This window comes from Eublepharis macularius, chromosome 17 (genome assembly GCF_028583425.1).
Source record: "Eublepharis macularius isolate TG4126 chromosome 17, MPM_Emac_v1.0, whole genome shotgun sequence".
Taxonomy (NCBI): domain Eukaryota; kingdom Metazoa; phylum Chordata; class Lepidosauria; order Squamata; family Eublepharidae; genus Eublepharis; species Eublepharis macularius.
In genome coordinates, this window is record NC_072806.1 from 8,531,514 (window position 1) to 8,544,616 (window position 13,103).

Genomic DNA, 13,103 nt, shown 5'->3' on the forward strand with positions numbered 1-13,103 from the left:
CGGATATATGGCAAGCTGTTGTGGCTTTGACTCTGGAAAGCTCAGACCCTGACAATCTTGTTGGTCTCTATGGTGCCACTGGACTCAAATCCTGCTAAACGAAGTGAACTCCATTGAGATTAGTGGGACCTACTTCTGACTCAACACGCACAGGCTCGGTTCTGCCAACGCTTCCTCGGTGCTCAGTCCCGCTGAGCTCCGTTGCAGCAGCCGGGCTAGCCGTTCATTTCGCACCTAGACTCACAAACAAGACCTACGTGGTTTAACCGGAGTTTAGTAAACCCTGCTTCCATACCAGCAAGCTGTGGCCCTTTACGCGCAAGAGAAATGTGCGCAACGCTTGCAGCCAGGCAGGAGCAAAACAGCCATTCAGTTCAATTGGAACTCCCCTCCATTGGGGGCTATGATAAAGTTGCCAACCTCCTGGTGGTGGCTAGAGATCTCTCGGAATTATAATCGATTTCCAGGCCACAGAGATCACTTCCCCTGGAGGAAATGGTTTCTTCGGATTGTGGACCCTATGGCATTACGCCCCGCTGAGGTCCCTCCCCAGGCTCCTCCACCTCTCCAGATCTCCAGGAATTTCCCAACCCGTTGCTGGCAACCCTAGCCGTGCACGTACTCTGACTCCCGTCCAGTTCCAAGGGGCTTGCTGTCAAGCAAAGAGGCGCGCGCTTAGGATGGCCGTATTACAGCGGCTGGAAGAGGGCTGAGCCAAAGGATAACCCTTGGAGAAGCAGAAAGTTTTGCCAGGGCCGGGCGCCTTGGAGCTGCTGCTGCGCATCAGCTTCTCTGGCTTTTCCCCCTCCCCACCCCCCCTTCGCCTCCTCTGGGGCTGCGTTTGAAGGGCGCGGGGGAGAAGCGCGTGCTCTAACTCCCACCCACCGCTCCTGCAACCGGCAGCCTGTTCCCGGGAACAATTCGCTCGCCCGCCTTTCCGATGATTATTTTTAATGATCCTCCTTCCAAGAATCCTCCTCCTCCTCGCTCTCTCTTGCCCCGATGCACGCTTCTTTGAGCTGGATCTTTTGCACAGGTTCAGCGGTCCGAGCGGAACCGGGGTCAACGCGCTTTTTCCTCCTCCCCTTCGCGCCGCCGCCGCGCTCTTTGGTACGCACCAACTCTGTAATTTCCCAGGGTTTATTTTCGGTCGCCGGCTTTGCAGGGGGAGCTGCTAATTCCCCCCCCCCTCCTCTTTCCTTCCCGAAGAAGCGGATCCTTCTGGGCGAGAGGCAGAGCGCCAGCCAAGCGGGGCCATCGGATACCTCTTGGCACCCGCGCCCTTGGCACGAAGGGGACTCGCTTGGAGTAGCTCGGAAGAGGCGGAAGGGGTTTCCCTCTCTTGCCCAGCCTGAGCCCGGCTCCGAAGCGGCTGGGGGGCTGCAGAGCGATGCCGGCCACTTTGGGCCAGCCGCCCCGGAGTCGCCGCTCCGGCCGCCCGTTGGGGCTTTTGCAACTTGGCCGCGTCTGAACCGGAGCCGGTGCGCGCCTTGTCCTGGGCTGCGAGCCCCCCTTGAGCGCCGCAGGGCTTACTCCAAAAGAAGCGCGCCCCAGACGTGGCGATGGAATTGCTCACCTGGCTGCTGCCTTCCTTGCTGCTGCTCTGGTCTCGGCAGCACACCTGCACCAGGTAAGGGCGTGCGCAAGGCTGTTTGGAAAGAGCCGGGAGCAAATCCTTCCTACCTTTCCAACTAAGCGGGCTGACCTGAGCGATGGGGAACATCCAAAGGAAGGGCAAGCCGTCAAATCCTGCCCAAGGGTGATATTCTAGTTTGGTGGCAGGGATTTGGGGCCGGGGGAGAAAATCCATTTGAATTTCCATCAGTCCATTTGAACTGGGAGATGCCTTTTTGCATAGCTCGATGGGCAGCAGTCAGAAAAACTAATCCGCTTCCTGCCTTCAGCGTCAAGTTTTTTGTACTTAGCAGCTGGAGCTTTGCCGGACCCGAGTCGACAACGAAGCCCCCGCGTTTCCATTGATGCACGGGAAAGGGGATTTTCGCTAGCCTCCCCCTTCGACAAGCAGCACCTGTCCGTCTTCTACTGTTTATTTATTTACTTTATTTCTAGTCCGCCTTTCTCACTAAGACTCGAGGCGGATTACACAGCGCCAGTCAGTATGGTCAATTTCAAAGACATTTCAATAAACTGTGTAATGAGGTACATACCTGCAGGTTTGCAAAGATTTAAACCAGCAGAAATCCAGTAGAGAGTTGAAGAAATGCTGAAATCGGGCATAAGCAATCCTAAAACTGACGATAAACAACATAGAAACTAGCCAGTAGGCTCATACAACAATAGACAGTTAGGTAGGAGTAAAATCTTTAGTTCCTATCTCTTTACTGCTGCATCTCTTTGGTATCCTCTTTCCCACTGCTGTCACATTTCGGGGTATGTTTTTGTTGTTGTTGTTAGGGAAAGAAATACCTGTGTTAGCTCAAACCCTGGGATCACTTTCTGCTGCTTTTGGAGGTAGCTTTTGAACATGTGCAAAATTATTTCCCTCCCTCCCAAACTTTGTTGTGGGTGACTTTGAACTGGAGCACCTCTCACTTTGGATAAATGCGCAACCCGATCCAATGTAAGTTACTCAAGCGTAAGGAGCCCCCCCCCCTCCCGATTTCATCTCAGATGAGACATACATGTTTGCAGGGATTTTTTTCTGGGAAAAGAGGTGGTGGAACTCAGGACCGCACAATGACGTCACTTTGGGTCAGCTGGAACAAGGGTGGAGTTTTTTAAAGTTTAAATCGCCCTCGGCGAAAATGCATAACCAGACCTCTACCTCCAGATCTTCATTTAGCATGCAAGAATGACAGAACACCGTTTGGCTAGTTTGCAGCCTTTAAAGAAATGAGACCGACAACTGGAAACAGAACATCTCCTGCCAGGGCTTTTTTTCAGCGGGAACGCAGTGGAACGGAGTTCCAGCACCACTTGAAAGTGGTCACATGGCCGGTGGCCCCGCCCCCTGATCTCCAGACAGAGGGGAGTTTAGATTGCCCTCTGCTCCACTCAGCCCTAAGGGCAATCTAAACTCCTCTTTGTCTGGAGATCAGGGGGCGGGGCCACCGGCCATGTGACCATTTTCAAGAGGTGCCGGAACTCCCTTCCACTGTGTTCCCACCGGAAAAAAGCCCTGCGTGTTTGTATGTGTGTGTATACAGGGAACAACAGCATCTTTCAACACTACTCGTCCATTCTTCCAAAGCCTTTTTCACGAGAGAGGGGTGTGTCTACGCCTGCGTGTGCACAGGCACGTGTGCATTAACCGTGGCCATCCCACGTTTGTACACAATTTCGAATTGCTTGAAAGTAGGCAGGTAGTTTTGCTCCCCGCAGGGGGAATTTTCTCCCAAGCTCTTGCTTTAAGGGAAGGACCAAATCCTTGTCCCCAAACTCATCAAAAGGTTCAGGGTTTGGTCTCAGATGTAAAGTAGGGCGGATTCCAGAGGGATCTCCCCTTTTGTCTGTTGCTGCTCAAAAAGAGTTTTGTTGAGGCTGCAGCTCTGTTTGTCCATGTTTGCAGTATGTCTTGAACAGGCACTCAGACAGAGACAGAGAACTAAATGACAAAACGGTGAGGCCAAACCAAGAGCAAGGCATGGAAGTATATTGGAAGGATATCCTCCTGTATAACCTTTTTTTCTGGAAGTCAGTCCCATCTCACTCAATAGGGCTTGCTTCTGAGTAAACCTGCAGGTGGTCTTTGCAGAGTTCTGCAAGAGGAGAAACTGCAGGCAAGACAATCTTCTCCCCCCACCCCCCGCCACCACCTGGCCCTCTGCTGCATGCTGCTCTATACCTTCTTCGACAACTTTTTAAAATTCTAGGGGGTGGCAGGAGAGTGTCTAATCCACCAACTTTATATAGTCTGATTAGGCTTTCTAGAAAACAGATGCAATGAATACAAGATCTCTGTCCTCCTTTGCCTGTCTACCTGCTACACATTTTTGCAGACTCTTCCTATGGGGCCTGTGTAACCTTTTAGACTTTTTAACTTTTTTCTGCTTCTAACCCAATCCTTCCCCTTTTGTTTGCTAACTCAGTTGTGCTGCCCTGTAGCAAAATACAGATATCTTCAAACAACTAAAAAGCCTATCCACAACAAATAGTATATTTGTAAAAAGGTAAAGGCGCTTTACTCAATCTGTATATTTGATGTTCTAGATTTTATTTATTTGAACTGTTTATAAGCCCTCCTTTCTCCCAGGCGACTAAGAGCCAAGGCAAGGTAACAGGTTAAAAACTACATAAATCATACGAAGTTTAAAACATCAAACTATAAACAGAACCTTTATCATTTTTACCTATATAGCAGGCGAGGCAGTAGTTGTTATACTGCTTCATAGAGTCCTTCAAAGCATCCTGTAAAGCTTAGTATTATTAGCCCCATATTGCAAAAGGGAAGACTGAGGCTGTATGTGACTTAAGGTTGAATATGTGATTCAAATTCAAGACTTCCTGATTGGTTGAGATTGGTAGACAGGCTGAAAATGGGCCACTTTTCACCCTCTTGTAGCAAGAGACGGCTTTTTTTCTGGGAAAATAAGTGGTGGAACTCAGTGGGTTGCCCTCGGAGAAAATGGTCACATGGCCAGTGGCCCCGCCCCCTGATCTCCAGACCGAGGGGAGTTTAGATTGCCCTCTGCGCTAAGTGGCACAGAGGGCAATCTAAACTTCCCTCGGTCTGGAGATCAGGGGGCAGGGCCACCGGCCATGTGACCATTTTCGCCGAGGGCACAATGACGTCACTTTGGGTCAGCTGGAACAAGGGGGGAGTTTTTAAAGTTTAAATTGCCCTCGGCGAAAATGGGCTTTTTTTCTGGGAAAACAGGTGGTGGAACTCAGTGGGTTGCCCTTGGAGAAAATGGTCACATGGACAGTGGCCCCGCCCCCTGATCTCCAGACAGAGGGGAGTTGAGATTGCCCTCCGTGCTGAGTGGTGCAGAGGGCAATCTAAACTCCCCTCTGTCTGGAGATTGGGGGGGGGCCACCGGCCATGTGACCACTTTCAAGAGGTGCCGCAACTCCGTTCCACTGCGTTCCCGCTGAAAAAAAGCCCTGGCAAGAGGTGTTCTGTTTCCAGTTGTCGGTCTCATTTCTTTAGAGGCTGCAAACTAGCCAAACTGTGTTCTGTCTTTCTTGCATGCTAAATGAAGATCTGGAGGTAGAGGTCTGGTTATGCAATGAAAATATGGGGTGGGGGATCTCTAGGCAACATCCACACACACACCCCGAGCTTTAAACAGAGGGGGAATTATGTGGAGGAGAGTTGGAGAAGAGAGAATTTTATTATTAATATGCTGATTGTTTTTGGCATTTCAAAACTATAGCAGAATAAGAATCAAATCCCAATGCTGATTAGTATTCTTGTGTTTTTTTTAATACCACAATTGTGAGATGTATATTTTAGGAATTAACATCCAAGTCTCCTTTTAAAAAAATATTCTAGTGTATGAATTGGAGACGATCAGAAATGCAATTTCCAAGAAATAGAAGTCCTTGAACAGGTCACCTAAAGGTCATATCCATTATCATTACTGACTATACTAGTAGATTGGTTGCTCTGCTGCAAAAAGTAGCACAACCAGCAAAACCACCCACAGACAAGGTGAAAGTATGTACAATACAGGTGTGTATAATAGTACAGCTGTAAATTAATCAAAAAGAGTGAAGGCATAAGGCTATGAGAGTCTATGGAGGGGGGAAGAGGAAGATGGAGAAATTAGGCTGTTTGGAGATCTTCTGTATAGCATGTGTGGGGGGGGTCCAAATGGAACTGTTGGGGCCGATTTCTTTCCAACTCACAGCTGTATTATTAGGATACTGGGCTTGTGATTTTAATTCCTAAAATAAAGAGAAGACTTCCTGTGCTTTCATTAATGGCTGCTAAATTTTATGTAGGTCCCCGGTGGAAATGTTAGAACTGGAATGGCCCCATTAAAGTTTGGTGGAAGCTAAAGCAATGGACAAAATCTCCCATCTCAAATTAAAGGAAAATCGGAACCGTTTGCAATGAGAGCCTCTGCTTCTACCGTTGCACGCTTATGTACAGGAAGTCAGCTGTTTAGAATACAGTACTGCCTAATTATATTAAAGGAGTTTTTCTTCTGTGGAATGTCTTCCTTTCCTCAAAATGAACAATAGATTTGAGTCAGTTTACCAGTACCCAGACCCTTTTTTTCTTGTATTTCTTGCCATGACTGTTGTCCAATAGGACATGTTTTGGGATTTTACAATTAAAATCATATACTTGTATAGTTCAGGATCACATTTCTGGTTTTCGATTGCTACACCCTCGCAGGACAAGGAGAAAAATGAACACATGTGTGCTATTTATGTGTTTTGAAGAGGGTACCATGTTTTAATTAGGATTGCCAGGTCCAGGTTTGGAAATTCCTGGATATTTGGGAGGCGGAGCCTGGAGAGGGCGGGGTTTGGGGTGGGGAGGGATGTCAGCAGGATATAATGCCATAGAGTCCACTCTCCAAAGCAGCTATTTTCTCCAGGGGAACAGATCTTTGTCACCTGGAGATCAGTTGTAATTCTGGGAGATCTCCAGCCACTCCATGGGGGCTGGCAATCCTAGTTTTAATTCATCTAAAGACTGTGTAACAAGAAGAGAGAGAGTTCCCAAACTCTGAACTAGCAGCGTGAAAGAGGAAGGATCTTCCAGTGCAATCCTAAACAATTAGACCTTTCTAAGCCCATTGGGGAGGGGATGAGCCTCAATGGGGTATGATGACATAGAGCAGGGGTGGGGAATGCCTGGCCCACGGGCCAGATACAGCCGGCAAAATCATTTGGTCTGGCCTGCTTCCAACAGGCCCAGCAGCTCCAGCGCCAGTGGGGAAACGCCACAGAGAGGAACGAGCACGAACACAGCGAGTGGATCCCCCGATTCCACCCTTCCCCCCTGCTCCCACTTACCCACTTGGCGGGGGAGGGCGTGCGTGCTGCATGATGACGTCATTTCCAGGAGTGACATCGTCACGCGCGTGGGAGAAAGGGCACTTCCCACGTGGGACAGAACATAAGATCAAGGAAAAGGCTTTCTACCACCTTAAGGATATGGCCCATGAATGATGTTATAAACATCCCAATTGGCCCTTGGCAGAAAAAAGGTTCCCCACTCCTGCCATAGAGTCTACCCTCCAAAGCAGCCTTCAGGGAAACTGATCTCTGTGGCCTGGAGATTAGTTGTAATTCCGGGAGATCTCCAGCCACCACCTGGAGGCTGGCAACCCTTACCATACATATGTTAGCTCACCTGAGATCCTAAAGAGATGACATAGATCCAGAGGAGTTAGCCGTGTTAGTCAGTAGTAGCAAAATAGTAAAGAGTGCAGCAGCACCTTTAAGACTAACCAACTTTACTGTAGCATAAGCTTCTGAGAACCACAGTTCTCTTTGTCAGATGCATACCCTCCATGCATCTAATGAAGAGAACTGTGGTTCTTGAAAGTTTATGCTACAGTAACGTTGGTTAGTCTTAAAGGTGCTACTGGACTCTTTTCTAAAGAGATGTCCAATCCGATGTTATTTGTGGCTGTTTGGAAATGGCCCATTGAGTGAGGCTCTTAAGTGAGTGAGCTCAGAATTGGGCCTTTGGGCTGCAATTCCCACCACCTCCACTTAATCCAGTAGGACAAGCAAGGGATTGTGCCTAGACAAAAGCTGTCAGGATGCGTGCCGCAGTTCATTGGGTCTTGCTTCTGAGCAAACATGCTTAGGGTTGCGCTGTCAAAGGGGGACATAGGCCCACACAGTTCTATGCACCCTTACTGGGGATTGTCCCCCTGAACCTGGTGTGGCTTACTTATGAGCAAATGGGCCTAAGACCTGGGGTGTTCTGAGTAACTGCACAGAGGGAAATAGTGAATTTGTGACACTTAACTGAAGTAACTCCGGGAGCTGCTGGGATTATTTGGGGAGGAAATAATGCTGTTGCCACAGCCTTAATTGCAGAAAGGTTCTCCACCCCGTTTTCAAATCCGATGACAAAGCCATGTTGGTCTCTTCTTCTCTGTGGCTTGCCTGGATGTGTACAACGCGTGGTTTGTTACGTAACTTTTGTTTCATTTCTGGTTTAATTGCCTAGTTACTTGGCTACGATCCTGCAATTACATGCTTGCGAGTCACTGTTAGAAATGCAGAGGAAGGAATGCTGGGCTTACTCATCTTCTGGGGACGTAATCTGTAAGGCTTTGAAAGGATGCCAGCCAACCTGAAGGCCCGTCTGAGTCAACGTGGCCTAGTGGTTACTGTTTGAATAAGGCTGGGTGATCTTTGTTCAATTTCCCTCTTCACAATGACGCTCACTAGCTCTTCCAGCTCCTCGTCTAACACTCTAACCACTATTTATTTGTTTGTTTGTTTATAGTCTGCCTTTCTCACTGAGTCTCAGTGCAGTTTTCATAATGTAAGTCAGTACAATCCACACAATCAAGAGATATCTAATTAACAATGTAATAAGACTGCAGAAACCTGAAATGGAAAAACAAACCGGGATCAGTGTAAAAAACCAAAGAACAAACATACCTTGTGATTTATGGCGACTAAATTATATCATAAAATGACATGTGATCCTAACATATTACATCAATGTCAGAAAATTATCCCAACAAATAATGTGAGCCTGAGTCACAAATTTAGATAAGTCCCATTCTCGTGATATTATAAAACAGCTTCTGTAGTAAGTTGTAGTAGGATGAGCCGACGATGAGCATCTAGATGCAAGCCCATTTCATAGTTGACCTTCCTCAGAAGTTATTCTTAGAGCTAAACTACAAGAGACGAATTACATGAGGACACGTACATGAAGGGAGTTGCAATGTTAGCCGGGAAGCTGAGTTTTAAAAGACAGATCGGAAGGCTCTTTCAATTTCCCCTCTCTACAGAGCCAGCAAAGATCAGTCCTCAGAGGGTTTGTTAATTTCCTCTTTGCCCCAGGAAGGCTCTGTCAGTTTCACCTCCCCTTCTAGCAGGCAAAGAGGAAATAAACTCTTCTGAAGAGCTGTCTTTGCAGCTCTGTAGAGATGGGGAATTGACAGAGCCTTCTGATCTGTCTTTTAAAAAAAATTAAAATTTACTCTTCGTCTCTTCACCTCTGGAAGGCTCTGTCAGTTTTCATCTCCCCTTCTAGGAGGCAAAGAAGAAATAAACTAACCCTTCTGAGGAGCAATCTTTGCAGCTCGGTAGAGAGGGGAAATTGACAGAGCCTTCCGATCTGTCTTTTAAAACTCGGCTTCCCAGCTAACATTGCAACTCCTTTCATGTGAGCATCCTCCTGTAATTCGTCTCTTGTAGTTTAGCTCTATGTAAATCTTCCTCAGAAGTTATTTCCCTCTTGTTTACAACTCAACATTTCCGTGGGAAGCAAGCCAGTCCAATAGCCTTTGCTAGTCTCAGTCCCTTTCTCCCTCTTGAAATGTTTTCTTGAGTCATTATGTTACAATGCAGCCCTTATAACGATGCTGTCCTGAACATTTCTGTTTTATATAGTTTGTGGAAAGATATTGAAGATTTGTTTTCCCTCACAGAAAAATCAGCTCATGCACTGATCAGACGAAGACTCCTCGACATCGAGATTCAGAATCTTAGGAGTCTTGCAACAGGCAGATGTTCACCCCTAGGTTTGGGGTTTTTACCCCATGGGTATAGGGCAGAATATCTCACTTGTTTAGTGGCCGCACATTATCGCAGAGCTTATTCGTTAGCTCGGTTTAATGTGCTACCTTCTGCGATACTTTATGGGAGATTCCATAAAACGCCATATCCTAACAGGTTATGCACTTGTGCTCAGCGAGACACAGAAACCCTGGAACATGTCTTTCTGTATTGTACTTATTACTGTGATATACGTCCCACACTCATTGACCCGCTGTTGAGAGAGCAAATGGGAAAATCTGATAAATGTAAAGTTATCCTCCTATTGGCTACTCAGAACCAAAAAGTTATCGAAACTGTAGCTAAATTTTTGTATCTTGCATCTATGAGGCAAGTTGTATATTTGTAGACTGAGTTCTGGTTGTGTTGAGTGTTTTTGTTAACATTGATGTAATGCCAATAAAGGTTGCTGCTGCAGTAGTTTGTGGAAAGCCAAAAGCATGGGGGCCACTTATAAATGTGTTTGAATAACTCAAAATGCTTATTTTTTTTTTTAAATCTGTAAACTCCACAAATATGAAAACATATTTTAAAACTGAGTTTTTTTAAAAAGACATTTCAAGTCGCATGCACTTTTTACTTACTCAAAGGCAATTGCTAGGACTTGTTTATGCGACTTATATTATATGTAGTGATATTTACCAGCTTACTATATGAGTTTGTTGATAATGGCAACACAGAGACAACACTTTCAAATATTTTTTGGTAACCATGACGACGGCCATGCAAAGCAGACCAGAGTTACTATCTCCATGCTCATAGAGCCAGAGGAGTTAGCCCTGTTAGTCTGTAGTTGCAAAATAGTAGAGAGTCCAGTAGCACCTTTAAGACTAACCAACTTTATTGTAGCATAAGCTTTCAAGAACCACAGCTCTCTTTATCAGATGCAAGAGAGCTGTGGTTCTCGAAAGCTTATGCTACAATAAAGTTCATTAGTCTTAAAGGTGCTACTGGACTATTTACTATCTCCATACTGCAGATGGAACGACTGAGGCAGTGTGTGAGTATGACAACTAAGATTCATCTGGGTGAGTATTAGGATCACCAGCTCTGACTTTGGAAATTCCTAGAGATTTGGGGGTGCAGCCTAGAGAAGGTGGGATTTCAGGAGGCGAGAGACCTTAGTGGGATATAATGCCATAGAGTCCACTCTGCCATTTTCTCCAGAGGAACTGATCTCTGTAGTTGGAGATCAGTCATAATTCCAGGAGATTTCCAGGCCTCTCCTGGAGGCTGGCAACCCAAGCTAAGTATGTTGTAGAGGTGAACCACAGAATTTCTGCTTTGTAGCCTACAGTGTAGTCCTAGGCAAAGTTATACCCTTCTAAGTCCATTAAAGTGGGTGGATGTAGAAGGAAGAGTATACTGGCTTAGAACTGCACTGTCCGTTGCTTAGCCAAATTGGACCTTCATTTACTGCTCCTGTATTCTTTTGCAATAGTCCCTTGATGAAGAGCTAAGCAACTGATATGCATTTGGATCTAGAGATCAATGAATGCATTTAGCTTTCCATCATTTCCTGTTCTGCGGTGCTTCTCCTATGGCTTCCTTTGACTAGATCAGGGTCTAGAGAAATCCCAGGGCTTGTGAATGACCCAAAGGCAGCCAGCGATTGGAGCCTGACTGTAAAGATATGGAATTAGGGATGCTAGCAATTTCCCACTGCTTCGACTCAACCCACCCCCACCCCAAATGTCTTTGTTGTATTTTCCACATGCAAACTGAACGCACAAGTCCCCACACACTATTTTTTGTTTCCTAATGCTGAACTTCCCCCACATTAAGCATGTGCAGTTTTAAAACTTTTTGAGTGCGTGCTGTCTATATAAATGGCTTAAGGATGCGGTGAAAGAAACAGATCCCAGCAATCAAAATAGCTTACAATATGGGGAAACAAAAGGACATGAGGCCATCGTTGTACATCTTTGCTTAGAATCCTTTCTTTGCGCATTGATGTGTCTGCTTCAACCCAGGGGTGATGTGCACGGCTATTATGTGTGTTCCGGCCTCTTAAGGGGAAGAATGTAAATGAGAATTTTGGTGCCTGTGCAGATTATGCAAACGAAGCGCATTTGCATAAATGGTCTATTTTGCATCGTTCTTACTGTTTTGTGTGATTGTACCCATCATGGCGAAGGGGTGAGGAGATGTGTGGGTCAATTAAACCACATCCTCAAACTCTAGAAGTTCTACCTTATCTATCTTGCTTTTCTTCTAAAATACAGCACTGAAGGCTGCTTGCCTATTTAAAAACAGTGCAGGCTATAATGTAAAACAGCAAAATCACAGCACTAAAACATTGTACAACTTTTAAAGAAGCAGTCTCATTCAAATTACGTGCAGTTAAAAGAGCCAGCAGTGTATAGTGGTTAGAGTAGTAAACTCCTTCAATCTGGGGTGGTTGTCCTTTTCCACCGAGCGCACAGCTTTGGGAGGGATGCACATGGAGCGGTCTATAGTGGTTAGAGTGTCAGACCAGGACCTGGGAGATCCCAGTTCGAGTTCCCACTCCACCATAGAAGGTTGCTGGGTGACCTTGGGCCAGTCACATATTCTCTGCCTCACCTACCTGATGAAGGACAGATAGGAATGGGGGGGGGGCTTCTGAATACCCTGGTCCCTGCCCATTTAGGGCTTTCTAAGAAAGATCATCTTTGGATCCTGTCTGTCATTTGAAGCCACAGGCCATGGAACCTGCAAATTCATGCCCTTCGGGGGTTTGGGGTGTGTGTGTCTGTCCCTTTCTGGACCATTTGAATGTTATCCCCAAGACTGAAGAAGCAAACAAGGTTCCTAGTAGGAATCGCTGCCTTAGGTTAGCAAATGTGACGATTTAATTTTAAATGGGGCTTTAGGCGAAGAGTTAACAGAAGTCAAATTGGTGTTGGTGGTTGGAGGATATATAGTTTACTCCTTAGGCAAAGTATACAAGAATGTCTCTGGTTTTTTTCCTGGCAGTGCTGAAAGCTGTGAATATAAAGAAGCCAAGGCATCTTAAACCACTGAACTTCTATCATCCAAAGCTCTCAAGTTCCCCCAAGGGCCACATTTACGGGAAATAGAGCCATCTTTTCTTAGAGTGTGACAAATTCACTTATCCTTTGTTTTTGGTGGTGGCAGGCTTGGCACTCCTCCTAACTGCCTCTAGCAAACCGTGGCTTTTCTTTCCTTAATTAAAAATAGAAACTTAATCTCTTACGTTTTGTTGGTCTAGGCATTGTAATATTTTTAAAAGTTTCCAGGAGGCAGATAATGGTCACATGCCACCCCTCCAACTTTTGTGCAGCACGGGGTGGGGGAAGCTTTAATAAAGATGAAAATAGAGCGATATCAAGAAGAGCAGACCTTATACTATGAGGTTTAAATTCCCGCAGAGTAAAGCAAGGAAGGGCTTTGATGTTTGTAAGGTTGATGTGAATTAAGCCTAATGC

The 13,103-nt window shown here is 46.1% G+C and overlaps 1 protein-coding gene across 2 annotated transcripts in view; it reads left to right on the forward strand.

Moving 5' to 3' along the window:
• Positions 1–1,517: 1,517 nt before the first annotated feature.
• The window catches only part of GABRD (gamma-aminobutyric acid type A receptor subunit delta), a 34,311-nt gene continuing 22,725 nt past the window's right edge, over positions 1,518–13,103 (forward strand). For both annotated transcript variants that reach the window (XM_055001505.1, XM_055001504.1), the window contains exon 1: positions 1,518–1,630. In XM_055001505.1, coding sequence (XP_054857480.1) covers positions 1,563–1,630 — 68 coding nt within the window. In that variant the 5' untranslated portion in view covers positions 1,518–1,562. The remainder of the gene's footprint in view (positions 1,631–13,103) is intronic.